Source organism: Hemicordylus capensis, chromosome 3, assembly GCF_027244095.1.
Source record: "Hemicordylus capensis ecotype Gifberg chromosome 3, rHemCap1.1.pri, whole genome shotgun sequence".
Classification (NCBI taxonomy): Eukaryota; Metazoa; Chordata; class Lepidosauria; order Squamata; family Cordylidae; genus Hemicordylus; species Hemicordylus capensis.
In genome coordinates this window covers 276,422,021-276,446,258 of record NC_069659.1, presented here as the reverse complement: position 1 = coordinate 276,446,258, position 24,238 = coordinate 276,422,021, and the positions used below count along the sequence as shown (strand labels likewise).

The following is a 24,238-nucleotide window of genomic DNA, read 5'->3' as shown; positions in this document are numbered from 1 at the left end:
AGAGGAAGAGACTATGGGTGGATTCAGACAAGCATGGTTTATCCAGTCATAAACACACCCTGAGCCTATGTGCTCCCCTCTCCCTTTATCTCTTCTACTCATTTTTGTTGAACATTATGGTTTGTTGAAAGCACAGTTCTAAGAATGGAAGAGCTGCAGAGCTGTGGTTTCATCTATGGTACACAAACCACAATTAAACCAGCATTTGAATTCCAGTTTCAAATGCTGGTTTTATTGTGGTTCACAAACCACTGTTAAAGCACAGCTCCAGGTTTGGATAAGCTGCAGAATTGTGTTTTAAACAAACCATGATGTTTACATTGCAGCTCAGTGACGATGTTGAATAGGTAAGGGGAGAAGAGAGGACCTGAGTATATTCACAACCAAGTAAAGCATGGTTTATTTGGTTGTCTGAAACCCACCTAAGCCACAGTTTCCTCTTAGTATAAACTTGTTCAGCTCTGGTTTATTCTGCTTCAAGATAGAAGAATATACTTCCCCCACCCCAATCCTTATATGCTGCCTTTAAGCAAATGTCATATTCATATGCTGTCTTCATGTACTGAATATAACACAGGCCACCTGTTGAACAGTTACAGAGTCCTGGCTTTGATTCCCATCTCTTCTTTATTCCTCATAATCAGTCTTTCATCAAATCATGCCATTTATTCCTTAACATTATTCTAAAAATAAGGCCCTTCTTATCTGCCTCTTTGGCAAAAACACCCAGCAGTAGTGCTGGATGGAGTCAAGGGTCCTAGATAGGTCAACCAAAAACCATAGAGGAGAAGGTTGCAGTAGTCAGGGTTAGTGGTGTGCACAGAACTGCACCTCTGCGGTCCGGCACTGGGGAGGGGGCTCTTTAAGGATGGGGGAGGCGTACTTACCCCTCCCACCGCTTTCCCCCCTCCAGTGCTCCCATTTTTTAATGCATTTGGGGCGGCAGGGTACCTCCCTGCCGCCCCTTCCCCCGTTCCTCGGCAAAGGGCTTCAAAAGCCTGACTGTGCATATGCATCATGTCCGTGCGTCATGTCCGTGCGTATGTCAGACGTGTGTGTGCACGCGACGCACGCACATGACTCATACACGTGTGCGCGACATGCACATGCACAGTCAGGTTTTTGAAGCCTTTTGCTGAGGAACGGAGGAAGGGATCCCAAATGCGTTAAAAAACGGGAGCGCTAGAGGGGGGAAAGTGGTGGGAGGGGTAAGTACACCCTCCCCCACCCTTAAAAGTCCACCCCCCCCAGTGTCGAACCGCCGAACCAGCCCCAGGTCTGGACTGGTCTGGAGGCCTTTAGAATGGGCTCCGTACCTGTCTGTGCACATCCCTAGTCAAGGCACAAGATTATCAAGGTGGAAACTATGGTTATTAGAACAATGCCGGTTGGTCTAGCAGGTTGGACTGAGTTCAGGCCTGCTCCCTTCTGGCCAGTCCCTTTCAGATCTGTCCTACATGGTTGTGAGATCAGTCTCTTGCCTCTTGAGCACAAATTGTCTTTTGCTTAAAATATTAAAGCTTACATCCACATCACCATTAACAAAGTTTTACTTATTTATCCCCCACCCCACCCTTGCTCCAAAGAACTCAGGCTGGATACATGGTATATCCTCCTTTATCAACCCTGTGACATAAGGTAGGCTGAGAGATGTTGACTGACCCAGGGTTGCTCAGTTAGCCTCATGGCTGAGTGGGGATTTGAACCTTGATCTTCCTGGTCTGTGTCATGCGGTAAGCACTCCACTCCACTGGCTCTTACACACTAGCATGTTAAGCATGCACTTGTTGAGAACCAATGCTGAGCAAATATAAAATCTGTTTAAGTCTACAGATGTCCAACAGTAAAGGAATTAAAACTAATTAAATGCAATACATGTGGTTTTAAAAAAAAATCTAGGTAACTTAAAAATTAGATTTGTTATTAGATACAACAAAATTGGTAATTACTTCTAATATCAATATTTTATTATCAATAATATTATTGATATTGATATTAGCCAGTGTGGTGTAATAGTTAGAGTGGTTGGACTAAGATGGGAGGGTTCAAACCCCATTCAGTTATGACACTCACTGGGTGACTTTGGACCAGTCACTTCTCTCTCAGCCTAACCTACCTCACAGGGTTGTTGTGAAGAGAAACATAACCATGCGTACCATTCTGGGCTCCTTGGAGGAAAAGCGGGATATAAATGTAATGAATAAATAATAAATTTTTCTTTCTTTTCCATTTCTGTAGTATACCTTAATGTCTGGCTGCTAATATTTTCCAGTTTTTCAATTTATTTTTAAAAAATGAGGTACAATTAAACTTTACAAAATAAAATTAGAAATCTAAAGAAGATGAGCGCTTACCTTATAAACTCTGTTTTCTAAGAAACTCTTTACTGCCAACTAAATGGAAACAGTGCTCATAAAATAAGAAATTTATGGAATGAATAATCTTTCTAAAATGTTTTAATGACTCCCTGTTACTGCATGCTGTTCTTTATAGTGAATTATAGCCATTTAGTTAATATTTGTGCCAGTTATTGATTTAGTAAAAAAGATTTCCTGTGAGAGGAAAGCTTTTGTATTTCCACAAAGGATACATTTTTATTGTTCAAGACACAACAGCTTGTTGTGTATGAAGACAACACTCAGATGAGTCTCACAGAGCCTGCATGTGAATCAATTGCCATGACCTATATTTTCCCTATAGGCAAATCCTATGTCCTATCGGCCAGTTCCATCACCATCCAATGTTCCAGTTATCCTCAGAGAGACATCTTAAACAAAAACATTGCTTGAAAAGCATGTTGACCTTCCAGTAATTGTTAAAGTTCATCTAGAGATTACATCTTAGCAACCCCAGAGCCCATATCCACTAGCTTACTGCTGACAGAGCCCATACAAGAGTAGCATCAGCTCTGTTTATATTGAGAGTTTTAAACAGTCCAAATCCTTGGCACAAAATAATCTGTTTGTTAGGTTGAAGATGGAAGATGCATTTAACTCTTTGAGCTCAATATAAATGGGCACAAAGTACATTTCTAAATCCAGGGCATTGCGTACCTCCCCCTAGATACTTGGTTCTGCCTCCCTTTCCATCACCTATTCTGTTTTATGTCCCTAGAGGCTAAATGTATCTCCCTCCCCCCAGTGGGCTGAACAGCAGCTGTAGGAGAGGGAGATTTAGATTGGCTAAATGGCATGGGGATAAATGGTTAATCCCCCCCCCCCGTGTTGCTGAAGTGATCATATATAGAGCCCTTGACTTCCTTGACTCCTTTTAAAGTAAAATTCTGATGGCATATCTCCCATGTAGTTTGTCCTTTAGATTACAGGTTTAAATATAGAACAGATGAGTTTAGCTGGTAGTCCTGGATTTTGTGTGTGTGTCTGTCTGTCTGTCTGTCTGTCTGTCTGTCTCTCTCTCTCTCTCTCTATCTCTAAGTTAAGACAACTTAATCCTTTAAAAGAGTTTTACATCCTTCCCATAAAGAGTTGAAATGTAAATCTTCTTCATCAAACATAATTTGTCAGTCATGCACCTCTTGATTGTTTCTGGAGCTCCACACTATTCTTTGAACTCAACTGAGCTTTGTTGAATGCTCTGTCACACTTTCCCCCTGTGTTGCTAGACATGTGGATTTTAGAACCTACCAAAAGAGGTTTCATTCTTCGATTTAAATTTATGCCTCCTTCCCAGCCTCTTTCCTCATCGTTCTTCACATTTCCTTTAAGAAACTGGCAAGAAGTTGCCATAAATGTAGGAAACTCCCTCCCCTGCAAGGAAGCCATTATCTTTTTCTCCAGCTCTTTGCAGGAAAAGTTTCTATTCCCTTTGCTTCCTTTGTAAGAAGTGGGCCCAGCTGCATCCCATGATATACTTGTGAAAGCTAAAGAAATTCAGAGATGAACTACCTCAGGGCTGTAATTTATTTATTTGCTCTCATCAGTCACACTTCTGGCACTAAAAGCGGCGTATAATGAATAAAACATCAGTATTAAATTCAATACCATAAAATTCAGTCAGAACCTGTAAATACCATAAAACCAGTGATGGATTTAAAATCCAGCGCATTATCCTTACTCAGCAGTAGACTTCAAAAGCTTTGTATACTGTAATCTGTCATCTCTTTGTAAGCTGAATGAGGAGCAAATAACGAAAGCTCAGTCCAGGCAAGCCAGAGGTTCTGTGGGTAGGTGGTTCATCTGCTCAGGGAGATGGTTTTTGATCTGATCTGAATGGAGCTGATCTCTGCCTAAAGGATCAGATATGTGGTCTGAGAGTGATCTTGGATTCAGCTTTTGTTACTGGAGGCTCAAGTAGAGAGAGATGCTCTGTGAGTGCTGCTTCCAGCAGCTGAGGCTGGTGTACGACTGTGGCCTTGCTTGGACAGAAAGAATCCGCCTGCAGTTATCTATGCTCTGGTAACCTCAAAGTTAAGACTACTGTAATATATTCTGTTGTACATAGGACTACCTTTGAAGATCGCTTTGAAATCTCAGTTAGTCCAGAATGTAGCTGCTAGACTACTAATTGGGATTTGTCACTAGGAAGGCTTCTTACCCATGCTTAAAGAACTCTGCTAGCTCCCATATGACATGTCTTTTTTTTTGTCAGCTAGCCTAGAAATGATGTTGGACGGTATATAAATTTAAAAAGTAAATAAAATAATTTTATCCTTGATATCAAAAAGCCTGCCTTTTAAATTTAAAAAAAGTTATTCTATTGTCTAATTCAGACAGTTTTTTGCAGCAACCTCAACAGTGGCTTGATGTGGCCCACTTTGTCACTAGGCATACATGAAGCCCCCTTTATTTTAGATGTTTGTGCATGAGATAGTTAAGAGTTGTTCAGAGACTTGGCATTAGATGCCATCAGTATGCTGATGGCAACTGGTTATTCTATTTGACAAGTCTTGTCCTTACCCAGTCTGTGACAATGGTGAGTGCTTGGATCCAGTCAAAGTGATTGAAGCTGAAGTTTAAGAAGGCTAAAGTTATGGTTAATGGACCATATGATTTAGGGGAGACAGGCTGTGTTTTTTGCCCATCACTCTGGTTGGCAACCTCAAGGTGCTTCTGGCTCGCTGGGCCTTTGAGCAGAAGGGCAGTTGCCAAGTCCTTATTAGAGTATCCACAGCTTTAGTTCTGTTAATAACTTGGCACTTGCCATCCATACTTTCATCAACTTGAGACTAGATTACTACAGTATTCACTGTGCTTTTTCTTAAACCATTTCTTAACTTCAGCAAAATGTGGCGTTCTGACTCTAATAGTAGCAGAAGTGCCTAGAAGGACATTACAGTGTGCCAGTATCTGTCCTGGGTCCTTTTTCTCATCTGGGAAAAATCCACAGTTCTGGTTCTAACTTACAAAATTTTCAGCAGCTTAGGTCTGTATTTCCTTATGCATCATGTTGCATTCTTCTGAAATCCAGCAAGGGTGGCCTTTTCAGCAATGCCATCAGACAACAAGAATATGAAGAAGGGTGTATGACTTTTCCCTGTTAGGGAATACCCTCCTTTTGGAGACTCTCCAAAGTGCAAGCTGGGGATGTGAACAAGACCCACCTGTTTTCTCATCCAGGTGTATGATTGGCTGCATTCAGGCCATGATTAATGCTTCATTAAAAGAATGGTGGTCCTGTCTGCTTTGAAGCAAGGAAGTTGTATGGTCCCTTGGGCCCTAGTAATTGGTGTCAAGTATTGACCTGCCATGAACTTCGCCTTTTTAGACAAGGTATTCAAACATATTTCCTTTCCTGAGCCAAGGGATGGTTTAGAAGATCTCCAAAGTCCCCACAATCTCTAACATTCTATTATTCTACATGGTAGCAACCTAGCTTCAGACTCTGTTGGGTGGCATTGATTATTTGGATCTTTTTTGGTCTGGCTTCAGGCCTAGAATTTGAACAGACTTTTGCTTTGATGGGTGACCTACAACAAGAGAAGGGCAGGAGGAATGCTGTCCTGCTAGTTTTTCTGGACCATGAGATTGTTTTGGATTGACAGAAAAGGGGATTGGAGTCACTATGTTGTGATTGTTCCATTACTATCTGGCAGGATAGATTTCAGAAGGTCATGATGGAGATTTTTGCTCTGCATCAGGACCTTGTGCTATGGGGTTCCACAGACATTTTTGTCTCCTGTGCTGTTCCAGTATCTGTATGAACAGATACATGTCCCTCCTCCCTTGAATCAGAATTTGGAACCATCAATTACCCATTGTGACATTTTTAATTAGTGTTTTGTGGATACAATCTCTCGTATTCTGGCTGACTTAGACCCCACAATTATTGCAGAGTCTAATGTCCAGCAACTCCCCTTATGTGGTTATGCTGGATCAATTTCCGTTTGTGACTTCTGATGGTGTGGAAAAGCTGGAGCAGTGCAGCGTATCACCTGTTCTCCTGACTCTTGTCAGACATGGCTTATACTATCTGGCCAGCGGGTGTTGTAGAAGGCCTGGTAGAGAGAAGGCAGGGTGCCTGCTTGACTTGAGGTAATTATTAGACTTCTTCTGAAAAAGCCTGCATTAGATCCCTCAGTTAAGCAACTGTAGGCCTGTCTCCAACCTTTCATGGCTGGGCAAGGTAATTGAGAAGGGTGGTGGAGTCCCAGCTCCAGACAGTCTTGGAGGAAACTGATTATCGACCCATTTCAATCTGCTTTCAATCTGATGGACTGGATGAGGGATAACAAATTGAGACTGAATCCAAATAAGATGGAGGTACTTACTATGCAGGGTCAAAACTCAGGGGACAATTTTGATCTGCTGGTTCTGGATGGGGTCATACTTACCCAGAAGGAACAGATACGAAGTCTGGGAGTGCTTCTGGATCTAAACCTCTCCTTGGTGCCTCAGGTTGAGGCAGTGGCCAGAGGTGCTTTCTATCAGCTTTGGCTGATACGCCAGCTGCCTCACTTTCTTGAGATAAATGTCCCCAGAACGGTAGTACATGTGCTGGCAACCTCCAGACTTGTCTAATGCAATGCACTCTCTGTGGGGCTGCCTTTATACATAGTCCAGAAATTGCAGTTGGTACAGAATGTGGTAAGCCAAGTTGGTCTCTGGCTAAATGAATCCACTTGTTATTAATTTGGCTAAGATGTTGTGGGCCAGTGAAACTCAAGGTGAAAGTCATCAGAACCCTTTCATACATGTTTTAGTTAGACATATGCCATCATCTAGTGGCCACCACTGCTACTTTTCAATATTGGATAATATTAAACCAACCCTTTATGCTTAATGCATAAATTAAATATCATTGACTATATTCAATCATGATAGCTTGGTTCAACATTAAGCAACCTGTGCCTTGATTTTTGGATTACATCTTATTTTGTGGCAAGTATTAGAGAGTACAGTGGGAATTGCAATAGTGGATGAATCACACAAATTCTGGAATTAGAAGTCTGTATTTAGAATGTATTTAGAATGTACAGTGTTTAGAAATGTATCCGCTAGCTTGAATACCTTTAAAACAACAACAACAAAAAGTGCTCTGACTCTCTATCACTGCTGAACTAAACTGTGGTATAACTTGATGAGCGTACCTGGAACTTCCAGGCAGTGCCAAGTTGCAACATGTTATTTGCAATACTCATGAATTTCCATGCATGCATACACACACACACACGCGCGCGCACGCACACACACACACACACACACACACACATATATATATAGAGAGAGAGAGAGACAGACAGACAGACAGACAGACACTTAAAAAAAACTTGGAAAACCCTTTGATTGTAAAAATCTACAAACGTCAAAGTGTGTTAGGCAGGCTGAGAGGCTTCTTCTGAACTGTCCAGGATTGATTGTTTTGTATTGCTGCAACATCATTTAAGGCAGGAGGATGTGATTTTTAGACAGACTATGAATGAATAAAATTGTCATAACCATCTGCCTCCTGTAATGGGAAAGCTGGTTGCGTTATATACCAAAGGCTCCACATTTAAATTTGGTTTAAACCAGGGACATACACACTTGCAAAATAATAAAAACGAATAATGGATTCGGTAATAGAAGCTGCTATCCAATAGTCAGTGAACACCTCTGAAATTTGAAATATTTGGAGTTAGGCAATAAAAAAGGGATAGTAACAAAACATAGTACAGTCCACAAGGGACAAACATAGTACAGTCCACAAGGAGGCAAGACTACAGCACCTGGGGCTTTTTAGTTTAGAAAAAAGACGACTGCGGGGAGACATGATAGAGGTCTATAAAATCATGCATGGCGTGGAGAAAGTGGAGAGAGAAAGATTCTTTTCCCTCTCACACAACACTAGAACCAGGGGTCACTCCATGAAATTGATTGCCAGGAGGTCTAGGACCAACAAACGGAAGTACTTTTTCACACAACGTGTGATCCACTTGTGGAACTCTCTGCCACAGGATGTGGTAACGGCCAACAACCTGGATGGCTTTAAGAGGGGTTTGGATGACTTCATGGAGGAGAGGTCTATCAATGGCTACTAGTCAGAGGGCTGTGGGCCACCTCCAGCCTCAAGGGTGTGCCTCTGAGTACCAGTTGCAGGGGAGCAATGGCAGGAGAGAGGGCACGCCCTCAACTCCTGCCTGTGGCTTCCAGCGGCATCTGGTGGGCCACTGTGTGAAACAAGATGCTTGACTAGATGGGCCTTGAGCCTGATCCAGCAGGGCTGTTCTTATGTTCTTATGTTCTTATGATTTTAGCTGATGCCTCAAGTGACTATTTTCTTGTGCAAAAAGATGCTATAAAATGTTTTGTAATGATACAAGGATCTAGTATTTCTTAAATGATTTGTCACACTATGTTCTGCATTAGTAGGAGATCTGTATGAAAAAGTGTAGGGTTACACTTCACAGTGTCACAGTCCAAGCAATTCTCAACTTAAGGCACTCCCAGTTAAGGCGAACAGCACTTAAGACATTTGTAAATTGCCACTTTGTTTCAGCTTTACATTACTTGCTTTAGGGGGAGAGGAGGCTTTGCTAGATGGCTGCTGGTGCATGGACTAGAGGAGGCAGCGCAAACAATGGTGGCTCAGGCTAATGTCATCAAGACTGGTTGTCCTGGCGGCAGCTGCTGTTATCTGAGGCTGCAAAGAAATTGGCTGCCTCACCCATCCAAAATGCTCTCCCTGCCGCCACCACTGTTGCTGCTGCTGCTCCTCCTCCTCCCCTGGGCTCAGCTGCTGTGCTGTGACAGTGAGAAGGAAAGAGCCTAGCTGAGGCTTGCTCAGTTTAGACCCCCTAGCTGTTCTTGGATTACAATGTCCATAATCCCCAGCCACAGTGGCCAATAGTCAGGGATTATGGGAGTTGTTGGCCAACATCTGCAGGAGGAGGGCCGAAGTTGAGCAGGCCTGGCCTAGCCCATTCCCAACCCACACATAGTTTCCTGCTCACCCTTCTTTCTTCTCTGTGTTTGTTTTATTTATCTATCCATCATATTTGTACACTGCCCCAAACTTCTGTCTCTGGCTTACAACATCATAAAAAAAAGTTTAAAAAGAAATAAAAACCTCAAAACAAAACTAAAACCACAGTCTAGTTAAAAAGCTTGGATGAAAAAATGTATCTTAAAAGACTTTTTAAAAGTTGTCAGAGATGGGGAGGCCCTTATTTCAGCAGAGAGCGCCTTCCAGAGTCTCGAGGCAGCAATAGAGAAGGCCTGGCCTCGTGTAGTCCCTGGGACGCTTTCCAGTTTAAACTCCACACAGGAGTAAAATGCTTCGGGTTGGCAGGATCATATTGAAAATGATCCCCAGAATCTCAAACTCCTACAATGGGAAAATACATCCACTCTTTTGTGACACACATGCAACGTTGTAGCACTATATTGCAAAGAGAAAATCCGAAAGAAGGCATTGGAAATATGAATGGCACCTTGCTGTCAGCGCAAGGACTGCGGTGTCACAACACAGGAAGTATAAAAGCACACTTAGCAGATCTGTAGTGACACTGTTGTAGAGTTTAATCTGGAAAGCATCCAGATGAGCTAGTGACAGCTGCAGACAAACCTCTCCAGATGATCTCAATGGGTGATGGGGCTCATAGTGAAGAAGATGTTATCTTAAATTCAGGTGGACCTCCTTATTTATTTATTTGTTTATTTATTACATTTATATCCTGCTCTTCCTCCAAGGAACGCAGAGTGGTGTACTACATACTTAAGTTTCTCCTCACAACAACCCTGTGAAGTAGATTAGGCTGAGAGAGAAGTGACTGGCCCAGAGTCACCCAGCAAGTGTCATGGCTGAGTGGGGATTTGAACTCTGGTCTCCCCAGTCCTAGTCCAGCACTCTGACCACTACACCACGCTGGCTTTTAGCGTATCCACATTGGCTCTTATTCGTTATCCGCGGTTTTGCATATCCGTGGTCGGGAAAATGACATCTGACCTCAGCATATGTGGAAAAAAACACCCCATATTGACCTCACATATCCGTGGGTTGGGGGTGGCTGAAAATGACCACAGAGGTCATTTCTGGCCGCCATTGTAAGATGCACGTTTTGAGTGGTATAGAAATTTGTTAAATAAAGTAAATAAATTTTAGGAATCAGAGCCACAAAAATGGTTCTCATTTTAAAAAACAGTGTGACTTTTGACTGATTTTCAGCTGGTTGAGTGGTGCAGTGTGACTTGGGGGAGCAGCAGAGACAGGTAAGGAGCTCCTCCTGTGAAAATTGGCTGATTTTCGTCCAAAAATGGCCGACTAGGAACTTAACCCCCATGATCCCATAGAGATCGATGACCTGATATTTGCGGTTTCCATATCCACGGTACAGCCATGGAATGGAACCCCAGTGAATATTGAGATCTACCTGTACCCAGGGCCTAAGCTGTTTAGGGCTGCTGCCGAGGAGGTGATGGAGTAAAGCTACCCAGCTACCTCCCTTCCAGTGAGAGAGATCCAGAAAGGCACTGGGAAAGGAATGGGTGTCAGGGTGAGCAACTTCTCAACTTTCCTGCTGCATGTCTGTATGGTCATGACTGACTGACACACAGCCAACTCTGAGAGCAGTAAGAAAATTAGGGTATCTGGCCTTGGTTCAGGAATGAAATCCTCATTTATAACATTGCTTCCTGTGCAAAAATAAGTTCCAAGTTAAGGTGATTGGACAACACAGTGTTGAGGAACCAATTGGTTCTTAAGTCTGAGGAATGTCTGTAGTTAAATGTCAACTAAAAAGACAAAATTAACACTTGCTATATTGCTTTTGATCATTCTTGTGTAAAATTTTTTAATGCATCTTATAAACTGTCATTCTTTGGATAATTTAATGGCAATTTTGTTATTTATTCATAAGGCACCCTGAGACCTGTAACCCATTTGGGGTTATGTTATGGGATATAAATATTGTTAGAATAATTCAGAATAATTCATCATGTAGAATTACTGCTGTTTTGCTATTGGGGTGGTGGTGACCTGAATACTATGTATATGGAGACGATGTACAGGTGAAACTCGAAAAATTAGAATATCGTGCAAAAGTTCATTAATTTCAGTAATGCAAATTAAAAGGTGAAACTGATATATGAGATAGACGCATTACATGCAAAGCAAGATAAGTCAAGCCTTAATTTATAAGTCAAGCCTTAATAACTGGTCTATTAATGGTCATAGGATAGCCCAAGTAAACTCTTTTAAATATCTAGGAGTGGTATTTCATTCTTCAGGCTCACATAGCCCCCACCTTAAGTCTATTCTGATGACGGCTCAGCATACTACTAATCTTATGACTTGTTTTTATTACTTGAGGGGAGCTTCTTATATCCCCGCAGCCATTAAATTATTTGTTACCAAAGTCCATCCCCAATTGTTGTATGGTGCCCAGTTAGGACCGGTTAGAAATTTCTCGTCTTTAGAAGCTCTGCAATCTAAATTTCTGAGATTGATATTATCAATCCCTTGCTGTGTCCCTACTGTTATGTTGAGAAGACGGGTGGGCTTGATTAGAATGGTAACCTGTTACTGGAGAATCATCATCCTGTTTTGGTTAAAATTTGTGTTCTCTTGTGTGGGCCTGGACTCTCTTATAAAAACTGATTTGTTCAGGTTTAAGTGGTCCACCCATATCAGTGGCAAACTAGCACATTATGGATTCTCTACAGAGGAAATCCTTAAAATGGGTTATGACCGGGCCAGGATGGAAATCAAGCAACGTATTATAGATCTAGATCTTCAGGAGTAAGTTGCTCTTTTGCCCAGGAATGTTCACTTGGGTACGCAAACAATTAGTTCTAACCCCGCAAGTTATTTGTGTCTTGTTATCGTTCCCAAATTTAGACGCACTTTGACTTTAGCGTGTATGGATGTCCTTCCCTCAGCTGTTTTGGAGGGTAGATTTAAAGGTACTCCTTTTCCCACCCACCTATGTCCCTGCAGTACAGGCCAAATGGAGACCAGCGCACTTTTTTTTAAATATTGTGATTTATATAGAGATGCCCGTTTCAGATTAATCTTCCCTTTGCTGACTGATTTTATAGGGCATCCTGATTATTTTTATTTGAAGTTTTTATTAGCCAATCCTGATGAGAATGTTATCAATAGAGTGGCCAGGTACTGTTATATAATTTGTAAAATCCGTTCAGGTTTTTAAATGTTTGATCTCGATATATTTGTTTTTTTGTTTTCTGGGTTTCATGTGTCTGTTCTTTTTTGTGTTTTCGTAGTCTGGTTTATGACCGTAATAAAGATTGGATTGGATTGGCAAGAACAATAGACACAGTTCCTAAACTGCTGTGAGCAAAACCTTGTCCTGGGCAAAGGTTGCAAGCATCATTGTGACCTTGGTACCTAGACTGTTCCTGGATTACTCATGCTCTGCTAGAAGGTGGCTAAGCATCTTTTCTCAGTTTGTATGAAGCCCTTAGGGCCTGTCTGTTCTGGAACAGTTTAACCTGTTTTGCTTGTTCTGCCCTATGTTGCCAGCTGCCAGATTCATTTGCTTGTTCTGCCCTATATTGCTAGCTGCCAGGTTAACTTCTGGAGAACCTTCCATGTTGACAAGGTCTCCAACTCTGCTCCAACAGCAGGTGTTTGTATTGAGTCTACATGGATGCCATGATCTCTGGTTCTGAAAAGTTCCATGACAGGAGAGGGTAACCATGACAGTAAGCAAGGAGAGGGGATGCTCAATAGGCTATCTGTTGCTGGGTGTGTGGTCTTTGAGGTCATAAAGACTAGAGATGGAAAGTTCTTAGGGGCTCATATGACAATTTGAAAGAATGCTCTCTTTGAAAAGCCACAACTAGAGGCTATTGGCTGTCTTTTGCCTTGTATTGAGAGGATGGCAAACGACTGTGTAGTGGTAGTAAAGTCACTAAGTTTGCTTATAGGTTTTTATGAAAGACTCAAGTTGTCAATAAAAATTCAGTGTTTTATTCAGACTAAAACATGGTATAGTATGCTCTGTTATGTTTTCTAGTCAACAGTGTAAACATTAATTGCTGAATTTGGATTTATCCAAACTTGAGGGTGAATTAACTGCTTTCATAATACTCTGCCTTCAACTTGCTTTCTCTCATTAGAGACATTGCAGAAGTAAAACTGGCCTACCATTTTATTTATTTTTTTAAATGTTTATTATTATTTCTTTCACTTCCCCCTTGCATTTCTTCAGTTTAATTATATATGCAAATAATGAACTTGGGAGGCTCAAGGTCTGTCAGATCTGAAGTGAAATAAGGCCACCTCAAAACTAGGTAGTGGTTTTTACGTACTCATGAACTCCCTAGGAATTCAGAAATATGTTTGCAATTTAAAAGAAAAAAAAATATTTAAAGTGGCTTAGCTTCCAGGAGACTGTGGAATATTGAGGACATAGAGATTATAGAACACGAGTTACTTGAGAGGGGAAACATTTATCTCTGTTGTTAACTTTTGCTGGGGGAGGGGAACAGGGACATGTTGCTGATGCCCAGTCACAGCTCTACTAAAATCCTGGATTTCTCCATTGTTTTCATTTGACAGTTGTCACTTCTGCCCAGGAGAGGAGAAAGAAAGGATCTACAGAAGGTTGTGTGGGTCTAGTTAATTAAGAGCAATAGAGTAAAAAAAAATTTTGAGGTGTCAGTCAAAAAAGTAGGGGAATTGAGGAGGTGTGTCAAGGTCTTGACCAGACTTGGCTGCACGCTATCGACGTATAGTTTGACGAATGTTGTTTTTCAGCAGGGAGTAGCCGACTGATGACGTGATTTATAGTGCAAGCCACAAGAGCTCCCAGCTGGCAGGGATTTAAGGCTTATCAGCCCTCTGCAAGAGGCGTTTGCTTTTCCTAATAGTCTCCAATTGATCCCTGCGTCTCGTGACACGCCGCTGTTGGGGGGGTCAGTGGGGGTTGGTTGCATAGCTCTTCTTCCGATTGGTCTTTCACGATTTCTGCTGCCTCAGGTTGTTGTGCCTGCTCAGAGTCATTATCCACAGCTGTTTCTTGAACACTGACAGCCGGGCTCTGCCCCTCAGACACTCCTGCATCGCCTAGAAAGTTGACAGCTTCCCCTTCCTCCTTGCTGTCAGAGATCGAGGGCGTGACAAGGTGGTGGGTGGAGAGAGAATTGGCTGGCTCAAGCCTCTTACAACTGAAGCAAGTTGTTCTAGTAAGAACTAATCAGCCTACTTTCTTTTCATTGTCTCTACAACTGTACCAAATTTGGTTCAACTCGGTTAGAGAGTCCTCAAGTTAGTGCACTTGAGCCTCACAAGTTTACGTGTCTGCCATCTTGAATTGGGGTGGATGACATCATCACAATCTCTGCTGTTGAGGTGTCCCTATGTGTCCCTACAGCTGTAGCAAATTTGGTTCAAATTGGTTAAACAGTTCACAAGTTCGCTCACGCCTCAAAAGTTTATGGTTCTGCCATCTTGAATCAGGGTGGATCACATCATCACAAACTATGCCATTGAGGTTTCCCTGTGTTTCACTCACTGCAAATGTACCCAATTTGGTTCAAATAGGTTAGGCAGTCTACAAATTAGCCTGCTTGTGCCTAAGATATTCATGCAGTCGCCATTTTGAATTGGAGTGGATGACATCATCACACACCATGTTATTAGGGCATCCCTATGTGTCCGTACAGCTGTACCCAATGTGGTTCAAATGAGTTAGGCAGTTCACAAGATAGCCCACTTGCGCCTCAAAAGTTTACACTTCCGCCATCTTAGATTGGGGTGGATGACATCATCACAAACTATGCTGTTAAGATGTCCCTATGTGTCCCTACAACTGTACCCCATTTGGTTCATATTGTTCCAGGCGTTGTGAAGTTGATAGGCGGAGGACACACACACAGAGAATGCCGGGTGATCTCATAAGCCTACTGGAAAGTAGGCTAATAGATCAGAGTAAGTATCTGAGAGGGAGGGGATTGGGCTTGCATGCCATGAGTCCCCCCCACCTTTTTATAATAATTCTCCCCTCCTTTTACTCTGTTTCTGGAGGAAAGAAGGGAACAATGACATTTTCCCCCCTTTTCAAGTCTTCAGATTTCCCACTCACTATATAGCAAAAACCAAAACCAAAAAACCCCTATGGGGTTGTGGGTCTGGCAGCCATTCCCAGACTTGAATAGTGCTAGATAGTGTCGCTGGAGCTACATAGCAGTCCTCCAAGGAAACGGGAGAGAGAAAAGGTGTCCTTTTTACCCCCACCCCACCCCCATATCATTAAACTCTCCCCTCCCAACCCTGTAGGGTCTGAAGAGTAGACTTTAGCAAATATTTGGCTAGCTATTCTCATATTCTATTTGAATAGTTGGGACTCAGAATATCTCTGAATAGTATTTGTAGGATCCAAATATATTTGGAATATATTTGGAGGCTTCCCTCCCACCGCTCTTTTACTGGCAAACATGTCTCTTTAAAACTGCCAAAGGGAGGCAATGAAGTGATGTCCATATATGAAAGATGCTGAGGGGCGGAGAGATTCCTTTGAAACTGACATATGAAGCTGGCCAGTGACTTCTGCTCTGCCTCTCTGTTCCCTTGGGCAGGGAACGTAGAAAGAATATATCATGCTGTGTTAGCTCTGCCTCCCTGCCTTCTGTGAGCTGCTGAGCTGTTGCAGGCATCATGCTCTTAGAAAGGAATGCCATCCCTGCTATTTTCCTTCCCTTCTACCTGAATAGAAAACAAACTACCTATAAAACTTTAAAAAGGGTTTTCAGCAGAATCTTCTGCATCTGTTTGCTTTATATGTTGCAGACAATAATGCTCTCAGTAGAGGCTACCATCTACTGTAAATTAGGGACAAATTTACAAATCTACAAATTTAGGTTTAGCTCCATAGCCAGATAGTCACCACCAATCCTGTCTCTTTCCTCAGATCCTTTTCTGGCACACAGGCAGCGTACTTAGAAGAGATTTCTGCACCTTTCTACTTGAAAGATGACAGGCTTCGTGCACCCCCACTCTTTTTAAGCCATTCCACAAGGAAATGAATTTCTTTGTGGCATGCATTTTTATTTTACGCATTATTTCCTATGCACGAACATTTGGACAACTGACTATTCAGATCTGGATACAAAAGGGTGTGTGTGTGCAATCCGAATACAGGATTCAAAAGTACATGCTCTGAATGCCCAATCAAATACTTCCCTTTCCCACAGGTCTACTGACTACAAGGCCACTGTTTTAGTCTGGCTAGAGCATTTCCCTTGAGGCTGGGATATACTGTAACATTTTGTTGCAGGTGTTACTTGTTATATTTGAAGTATGTAAGTTCAGTGGTGTTCACTTGTTGCAGCTATTTAGTTAGGCACTTAAAACAAAGAGGGTTGATTTTATCTTTCTTTATGCCTAATACTGCATAGTCTAAGGCCGTTGGGATTTCCATTAATTTTTTTGTTTTTTGTTTGGTCATTTAGTAGTCTCCCCTGAAGTAGCCACCTGTCACTTATGGCCTTTTTTGGCTGTGTTGTGGTGTTACATAAACACTCCTAGAACAGTGATTTAGTATGTTTTATGAGTGAGAACCTTGAGTTCCCAGGAAAGAGAGAGGAGATGTTTTGCAGAAGGGTGGTGCAGAAGCTCTGTCTTGTAATTTATAGTTATCGCTTCTGTGCAAACTGCTCTTCTTATTGGCCTCAGAAATAGTTGAGCTTGTTGATAAAGTGAGTATAGAATTGTATATTAGAATGCCTATACTAAAAGCATATTACCATTTGTTAGAAGTATGTTTCTTAGAAGGAAAGACTGAAAATGGCACCTGCAAAAAGAATGAGATTATTTGAGGAGTGGAGATTTTGTTTATATTTGATAATCAAAACAAATTATAGTGTATATGCTTTCCAGGGAAATATAGGATAATTATGGGACTCGGGCAGCTGCTCTTATGAAGTTCTACTTGGTATCTAGAATTTTAGACAGCATAAATGAGTGGACATTTTTGTAGAGGAAAACCTTTTGGGAAGTACACTGCTGAATACTGGTTTAAAATGGCAATAGACTGGTATATGTTCCATCTTTAGCGTTTAACATCGTAATATTTTCTACAACACTTTTGTTGGTGGTAGTAATATTAAATAGTAATACTTGATTGGACTGTAGCTCGGTAGCAGAGTACATTTTTGCATGCAAAGGTTCCTAGGTTCAGTCCCTGATATCTCCAGATAGGGCTTGGGAAGTCCTCTTCCTGAAACCTTGGAGATCCTCTGCCAGTCATTATCGACAATAGAGCCTGAAGTGCCAGTGGTAAATAGAAGGCAGCTTCAAATATTCATATACTGAATATTATTTCTTGCTTTCTGCAAATAATGGATTGGACTCCCCAATACCTCCTCTATAGCAATATGTATTTTGAATCATTTCCTGCTTCTTGGCATTTTCTTATTAAAAGCAATGATCTTTACTAAAATGAAGAATAAGGCCATTAGTTTCAGTGTTCTCCTGTGGTCTAAAAACGTGAAGTTGCTGGATGTTTCTATGAAATGAAAGTGGAAGTGCACATAATCTTAACAAAAGGACCCTAGTAAGAGAACTGAACTTTTTTTTTGCAGCTAATTGTAAGTTGAAACGATTGATACTGTGTAGGTTTGCCTAGAAATAAGTTCCCCTGAGTATATTGACTAACTCCCAGGTAAGTGTGCCTAGGACAGCAGTAAGTTGGGAGTAAGTCTTATTAAACTCAGTGGGAGATAACCTCTGAGGAAATCAGCCTAGAACTGTACACTAGACAGGCCTGCCCAGAGAATTTATGGGGCTTGGGACAGGTAGGGACATAGGAAGCTACCATATACCAAGTCAGACCATTGATCCATCTAGCTCAGTATTGTCTACACAGACTGGCAGTGGCTTCTCCAAGGTTACAGGCAGGAGTCTGTCTCAGCCCTATCTGGAGATGCCAGGGAGGGAACTTGAACCTTCTGCATGCAAGCAAGCAGGTGCTCTTCCCAGAGCAGCCCTATCCCCTAAGGGAAATAGCTTACAGTGCTTACATGTATTCTCCCATTCAGATGCAAACCAGGGTGGTCCTGCTTAGCAAAGGGGGCAATTCATGCTTGCTACCACAAGACCAGCTCTCTTTCCAGGTGTGATGTTGCCCCTCTAAAAGAACTCATGTATGTGTATACAGAGGTGGGGGACCATGAACTGAAGCGAGGGCAGTAGTGGCTGGTGGGGACTAGGCTGGGGTGGGGGCAGAGGAGAGCCCACTCACCAAGGCAGGAGCTTCCCCATCCCCCGCAATGTTTTTCTCCATGCTGATGGGGGGAAAGCCCGCTGACATGGAGGAAAGCAGGGAGGCAGGCAGAAAAGCAGGGGCCAAAAGGAAGAAATCAGAAAGTGGGGAGGCAGCAGAAACCAGAAAGGGGACGGGGCAGGGGGAAGCAGGGGCCAAAAGGCAGAAAGGGAGAGGAGATAGAAAGCAGAGATCAGAAAAAGAGGGGCAGGGGGAAAGGAAACAGAGAAGCAGAAAAGAGAACTCAAGGGGGAGAAAGCCAGGACTTTCATTCCCCCACCAAACAAAACAAACAAGTTACCAGATAAACTCAAATTTACCAGTGCTCTGGGCTTTGGAGGATTTGCTGGCTGCTTGTACTGTTACGTTTGGGTTTCTCCAGTAGCTTGTTTCGTGGTGGTGGTGGGGGTCACAGCCCCTCCTGTCCTTACTGATGAGCCTCCATTGGGTAGGAGTGGGGGGCTTGCTTAGTGGAAGCCTTGGGCAGATTGCCCTAGCCCCACCTCCCCCCAACTGGCAGTAGGCTTGACTGCTGCAATTTGCTCTATGTTGGATTGTCTTTGTACACAGTCCAGAAACTGCAATCGGTGCAGAATGTGTCAGCCAGATTGATCTCCAGGGCATCCAAAGAGACCATTTTGTTTCTAAAAGAACTCCATTGGCTACCAAGGTTTTCAGGCCAAATAGGAAGTGCTGTTTATTGCCTGTAAAGCCCTTAATGGCTTGGGCTCCTGGTATTTAAGAAAGCACCTTTGCTTTTAATTTTATGCAAATTGCCTGGAGATGATTTATATCAGGTGGCTTATAAATCTAATAAATAAATTATCTACCATGAATTGTGTTTTCCATACTGCCATCAGCATCCACAGATAGAACCAGCAATCCTAAATGTGATTTACCTCCTATTTATTAAAAATGTCCATTTTTATGTCCAAATGTGCCTCATGAGTTAGTTCTAAATTGACCAGATGTCAGGGCTTCCTGATTATTTGGGAATGTCATCAGTTTTTTTAAAAAAATACGCTCTGTGCAGGTTTTAGTGGATGGGTAGTTTGTCTGTGTGACATTATTAGTTCTGAGATACGTACATTTACAACCAAAGGCCATGTCTGGATGTAGAGAGCATTAGGAGATGGCATCAGGTTTTTCGTTAATTAACTCGTGGCACTCGGCCAACTTGCAAAAGAGAGACATTTTATGTCCGTCTTTATTGTGCAGCTTTTGAAGGCTGTTAATCCCCCCCCCCGCCCTTTAACAGAAATGCTTATCTCTGTAATCTAAAATGTGTAAAGTGGTTTAAAGTACTGTTGTGATGAATGGCCAGTAATGTCCCCCCCACCAAGTCTGAGTTGTATGCTTTTAGAGAATTGCTATGAAGCAAGAGATGAAAGCAAAGCCCAGTTATGGAAAATAATCCATAATATTCTGAAATACTGCTTCGTTCATTGGTGTTTTGCATTTGTATCCGTGGAATATTGTTGCTCAGATGATTCATTGATATTCTTATGGAAAGGATTGTTTCCCTTAAAAATAGAATTTCAAGTGGCAGAAGGATTAATTATTTGCTGCTTAATTAATACAAGTCGATGAGAATCCTCCCTTGCTTCCAACTGCTAAAGAAAGTGTCTCTTATCTTGTTTTGTTTTTAGGAAATCTGTCCAGTCTGAAAAGCCTTGGTCTGAGGTATAACCGGCTCTCAGCAATACCCAGGTCGCTAGCACAGTGCGGTAAACTTGATGAGCTGAATTTGGAGAACAACAATATTTCTACTTTACCAGAGGTGAGGCACTCAGCAAATGTAAGTGGGAGATGTAAGGAGCCAAAGGTAAAATATTTTTGGTACGGCATCGAAAAGTAAACCCTTGCTTTTCTTCTGAAAGGGGGAGCATTTTATGAAGAAGAGTGTGAATTTTACTGATGTTAAACAAAACCATTAAGCTTCATATTAACCTGAGCTTGTATGTGTGTGTGTGTGTGTGTGTGTGTGTGTGTGTGTGTGAGAGAGAGAGAGAGAGAGAGGGAGGGAGGGAGGAATGGGGAAGTGGTTCAGACATCATGGCAAAAGATGGCTTAGTGCCATGAGTACAAGCCTTAGTGAGCATCAGGCTCACATTACCTCCCTGCTAAAGCTTACAACCTTCACTTCAGAATAAAATTAATTCCCTGTTGTATAAACTCAGGAAACTGTAGTTTGTTCTAACTATAGGCAGTTAAAACAATCCAGGATATAAGTAACTATGGTTTATTCTAACTATAGTGTCTGGAACCCATACATAATGGAAAAATAAGCATAAACTTTAAATCTCCTCATCTTCCATGTGAGAATGGTATGGCATTAGATCATGACTTACCAGGATTTATTCTTATAGTGCACAACTGAATAGTTTAGCATTATGTCTGAATCAGTCCAGAGAAAGAGAGAGACCATTGCCAACTTTGAATCATTTATATATAGAATAGTGGAGATATAAAATAGTGCCATTTCTTATGAATGGCAGTTCTGGTTTTTTGGTTTTTAAAAATGAATAATGACCTATTTAGTGAGTAGCACTGGAATGAGACTAGTTGTGTGTTGGGCCAGTCTAGAGCTGAATAGCAGCAGGAACCTACTGCTTCTAAGTACTTGTTTCAGTAAGCACAATATGTGAAGATGATCAGTTCAGACATGCAGAGCTAGGATTGTATACTAGTTTCATGTGATGTACCCCACCCCCACACTTTGCATGTACAAGGAGGAAGGACAGAATCTGTTGTGATGTCTGCAGGAATACTCCTGCCTTATTCTGTCCAGTGTTGCCAAATAAACCAGAATCTGAAGCTGGGGTTTCCCTTGCATGCAAGGGGAGTGTGTGGGGATGTTGTGCAAAACCAGGATTCAGTCCTGTGTGATCTCTGGACTAGGCCAAGGTGTAATCAAGGCATCTGGAACTGGAGCTTAACATTGTTCAGTCTATGGGCACTCCATGTGTAACTATGAAACATAAACATAACATTCATAGACTTTCTTCTCTGTATTCCAGTCTCCCCAAAATGATAATGTAAAAGAGGAATGTTATGTGCAAAGCAGGTTGCAGTTTTCAATGTTCATGATGTTTGACTGTACAAACAGTTTATTTTGCTGTCTCTGAAAAATTGTTTACAGTGTCTGTACCTGTTGTACACCCAAAAGAGCTCTATATGATGTTTTCAGCTTAATGTTGTATGATTAATTTATACTGGAATTAACTAAAGCACTGGAATTGGTATTAACAAAAAAATTATCTGGAAATCGCGATGCCAAATTGAGCATATTGGATCTAAATTGATAGCATTAGCACTGATTGGGGATGAATGATTGAATGCTGCTTGAAGAAAACATTGCACTGGGAGAAAGTTGCCTGGAAGCTTTTAACAACAAAGCTGAACTGCCCCTCCCAAGAACATTATGAAAGTTATTGAAGGGTAATTACATATACAAAGAAGACTGACTGGAAAACTGATTGCTTTATCGTAAGATAAGTTGGCTCAAGGTCTAAGACTCCCTTAACAAATAAAAATTGTTTTATTCACAAGTGCTGGTTTGTGTATAAGTTGTAATTGTTGCTGAAAAGAGCCACTTACATGTTAGTGTAGTGGTGTAATCCATTTAAATCAAGCCTCTTTGGCGGCAGAAGAAAGAAAATACATTTGCAAAGAAAACTGCAGAATTGCAAAACATAGCCAAGCTCACGATGATGCAATGCCTAATAAACATTAGCTCCTAAAAGACTAGTTTGGGAGAGGCAGCTGTCCAACAGTAGTCATAAATAGTGGGTGCTTTGTTTCTTTCCAAAAGATTACATTATCCAAAGTTTTCTCTGAGCCTTTCTTAAAATGTTTAAAATTCAAAATTATGTGAAAATGGCTTATACTATTTGTGTGACTGACTATATTAGCGCAGCCTTGGGCAGCTTTTGAAAATGCCAAGAATCTTTTAATTTGTAAGTAGTGACAATGTTCTGTTGTAGTCTTCAGAGTGAAGGACTCCATAATAATCAAAACACCCAGGACAGGATTTTCTCTAAAGAAGCGTGTTAAGTAATTATTAGAGTTCAGTATGTCCAGAATCAATGCATCTTTTAGAGCTATATTATTTAGGATTTAAGCAAGATTAATGTTTTTGCTGTGTATTTTTCCTTGGATAAAGGTATAGGTACTTCAGTTAGGTCATTGTCCACACAAAAGGGATGATGAAGACTACTGCTACCGCCACCAATATTTATATAGTGCTCTTCAGCCAAGTTCTCAAAGCGATTTATATAGAAAAATAAATAATACAACATTAAGATTCTCCCTGCCCCAAAAGGGCTCACAATCTTTTTTTTTTTTTTTTAAACAACCACCATAAGACATACCAGCAACAGCCACTGAAGGGATGCTGTGCTGGGGCTGTGTAGGGCCAGTTGCTCTCCCCATCATGATGACCATGCTAGGATGCAGGTTTTATATGAAAATTTTATATGGAAATTCTGCTTTTCCCCAAGACAGTCCAAGCGCTACCTAAATATTGATAGCAATCTCAACTTGCTCTGTTTTGGAGAGGTGCCATTTTTGTCAGGAGTACATGTAAGAAGAAAGAGTTTAATACTCCCAGCCCCATCTAATCTTCATCCCACTTCCTCCCTGTGGATGCTGTTTACAAAGTGGGTGGGGAAGTCGCATTTGTAGGGACAGAATTCTATTTAACTTCATGTGTCATTTGTTCCTTAGCACACAGAAGACTTAACTACCTGTCAGTATTCTGTCCACAGGCATTAATGGTACAGATGGCCCTTGTTATCCGTGTGGGTTCCGTTCCCACCAGTTTCTGTGGATAGTGAGAACTTGAAGCAATGGGAATTTGGGAGTTAAGTTCCTGGAAGTGGAAAAAAGGTAGAAATAATAGAAACAAACCCACCCCCAATTTGGCCTATGTTTCCATGAAAAACCACAGGAATTTTTTTGAACAAAAAAGCCACAAAATGGCTTTATTTAGCAATGGCTCCATGGATAGGTGAATTTTAAAGTGTGTTTTTTTTTAAACCACATATATTTAGGTTGGGTCTATATAGCCCAACCATGGATAGACGAAACTGAGTACCATGGATAACAAGGTTATTATGCATACCACTAAAATAACTTCAGAAGGATGGCTTAAGCTTGGCATTGTAACAAACCAAAGGAAGAAATTTAATCTTCATTTAATAAATAAAATTATGCATTGCAAAGTATGTATTTGGCATATTGTCAGTCTGGCTCCAGAGGCTTTACAGTCTTTCCTCATGTGTAAAAACACTTGGATGGTGAATTACTCTCTTTGAATCCTTTTATGTTTGGATAAATATTTATATTCATTTGTTATAAAACTGCAAAAAAAATAATATAAATATTGGGGATAAAATAAGCATAAAACATGCTAATCTCAATTTCACTTAGAGTATAGGTACCTTAGCTTCATTTACAATGTCTTCAAAGTAGGACAGCCACCCAGTTAAAGAAATCTTGCTTGATTAATTGTATGAATCTTAGATGCTTGCTTTATTATGCATACAAATCAATACTTTTGAAGAAAAAAGCATG

General features: G+C 41.4%; 1 protein-coding gene across 10 annotated transcripts in view; it reads left to right on the top strand.

The window, feature by feature from the left end:
- Nucleotides 1-24,238, top strand: part of SHOC2 (SHOC2 leucine rich repeat scaffold protein) — a 112,626-nt gene that overhangs the window by 68,010 nt on the left and 20,378 nt on the right. For all 10 annotated transcript variants that reach the window (XM_053308629.1, XM_053308628.1, XM_053308634.1 and 7 more), the window contains one exon: nt 20,311-20,441. In XM_053308629.1, the coding sequence (XP_053164604.1) occupies nt 20,311-20,441 (131 nt within the window). The remainder of the gene's footprint in view (nt 1-20,310; nt 20,442-24,238) is intronic.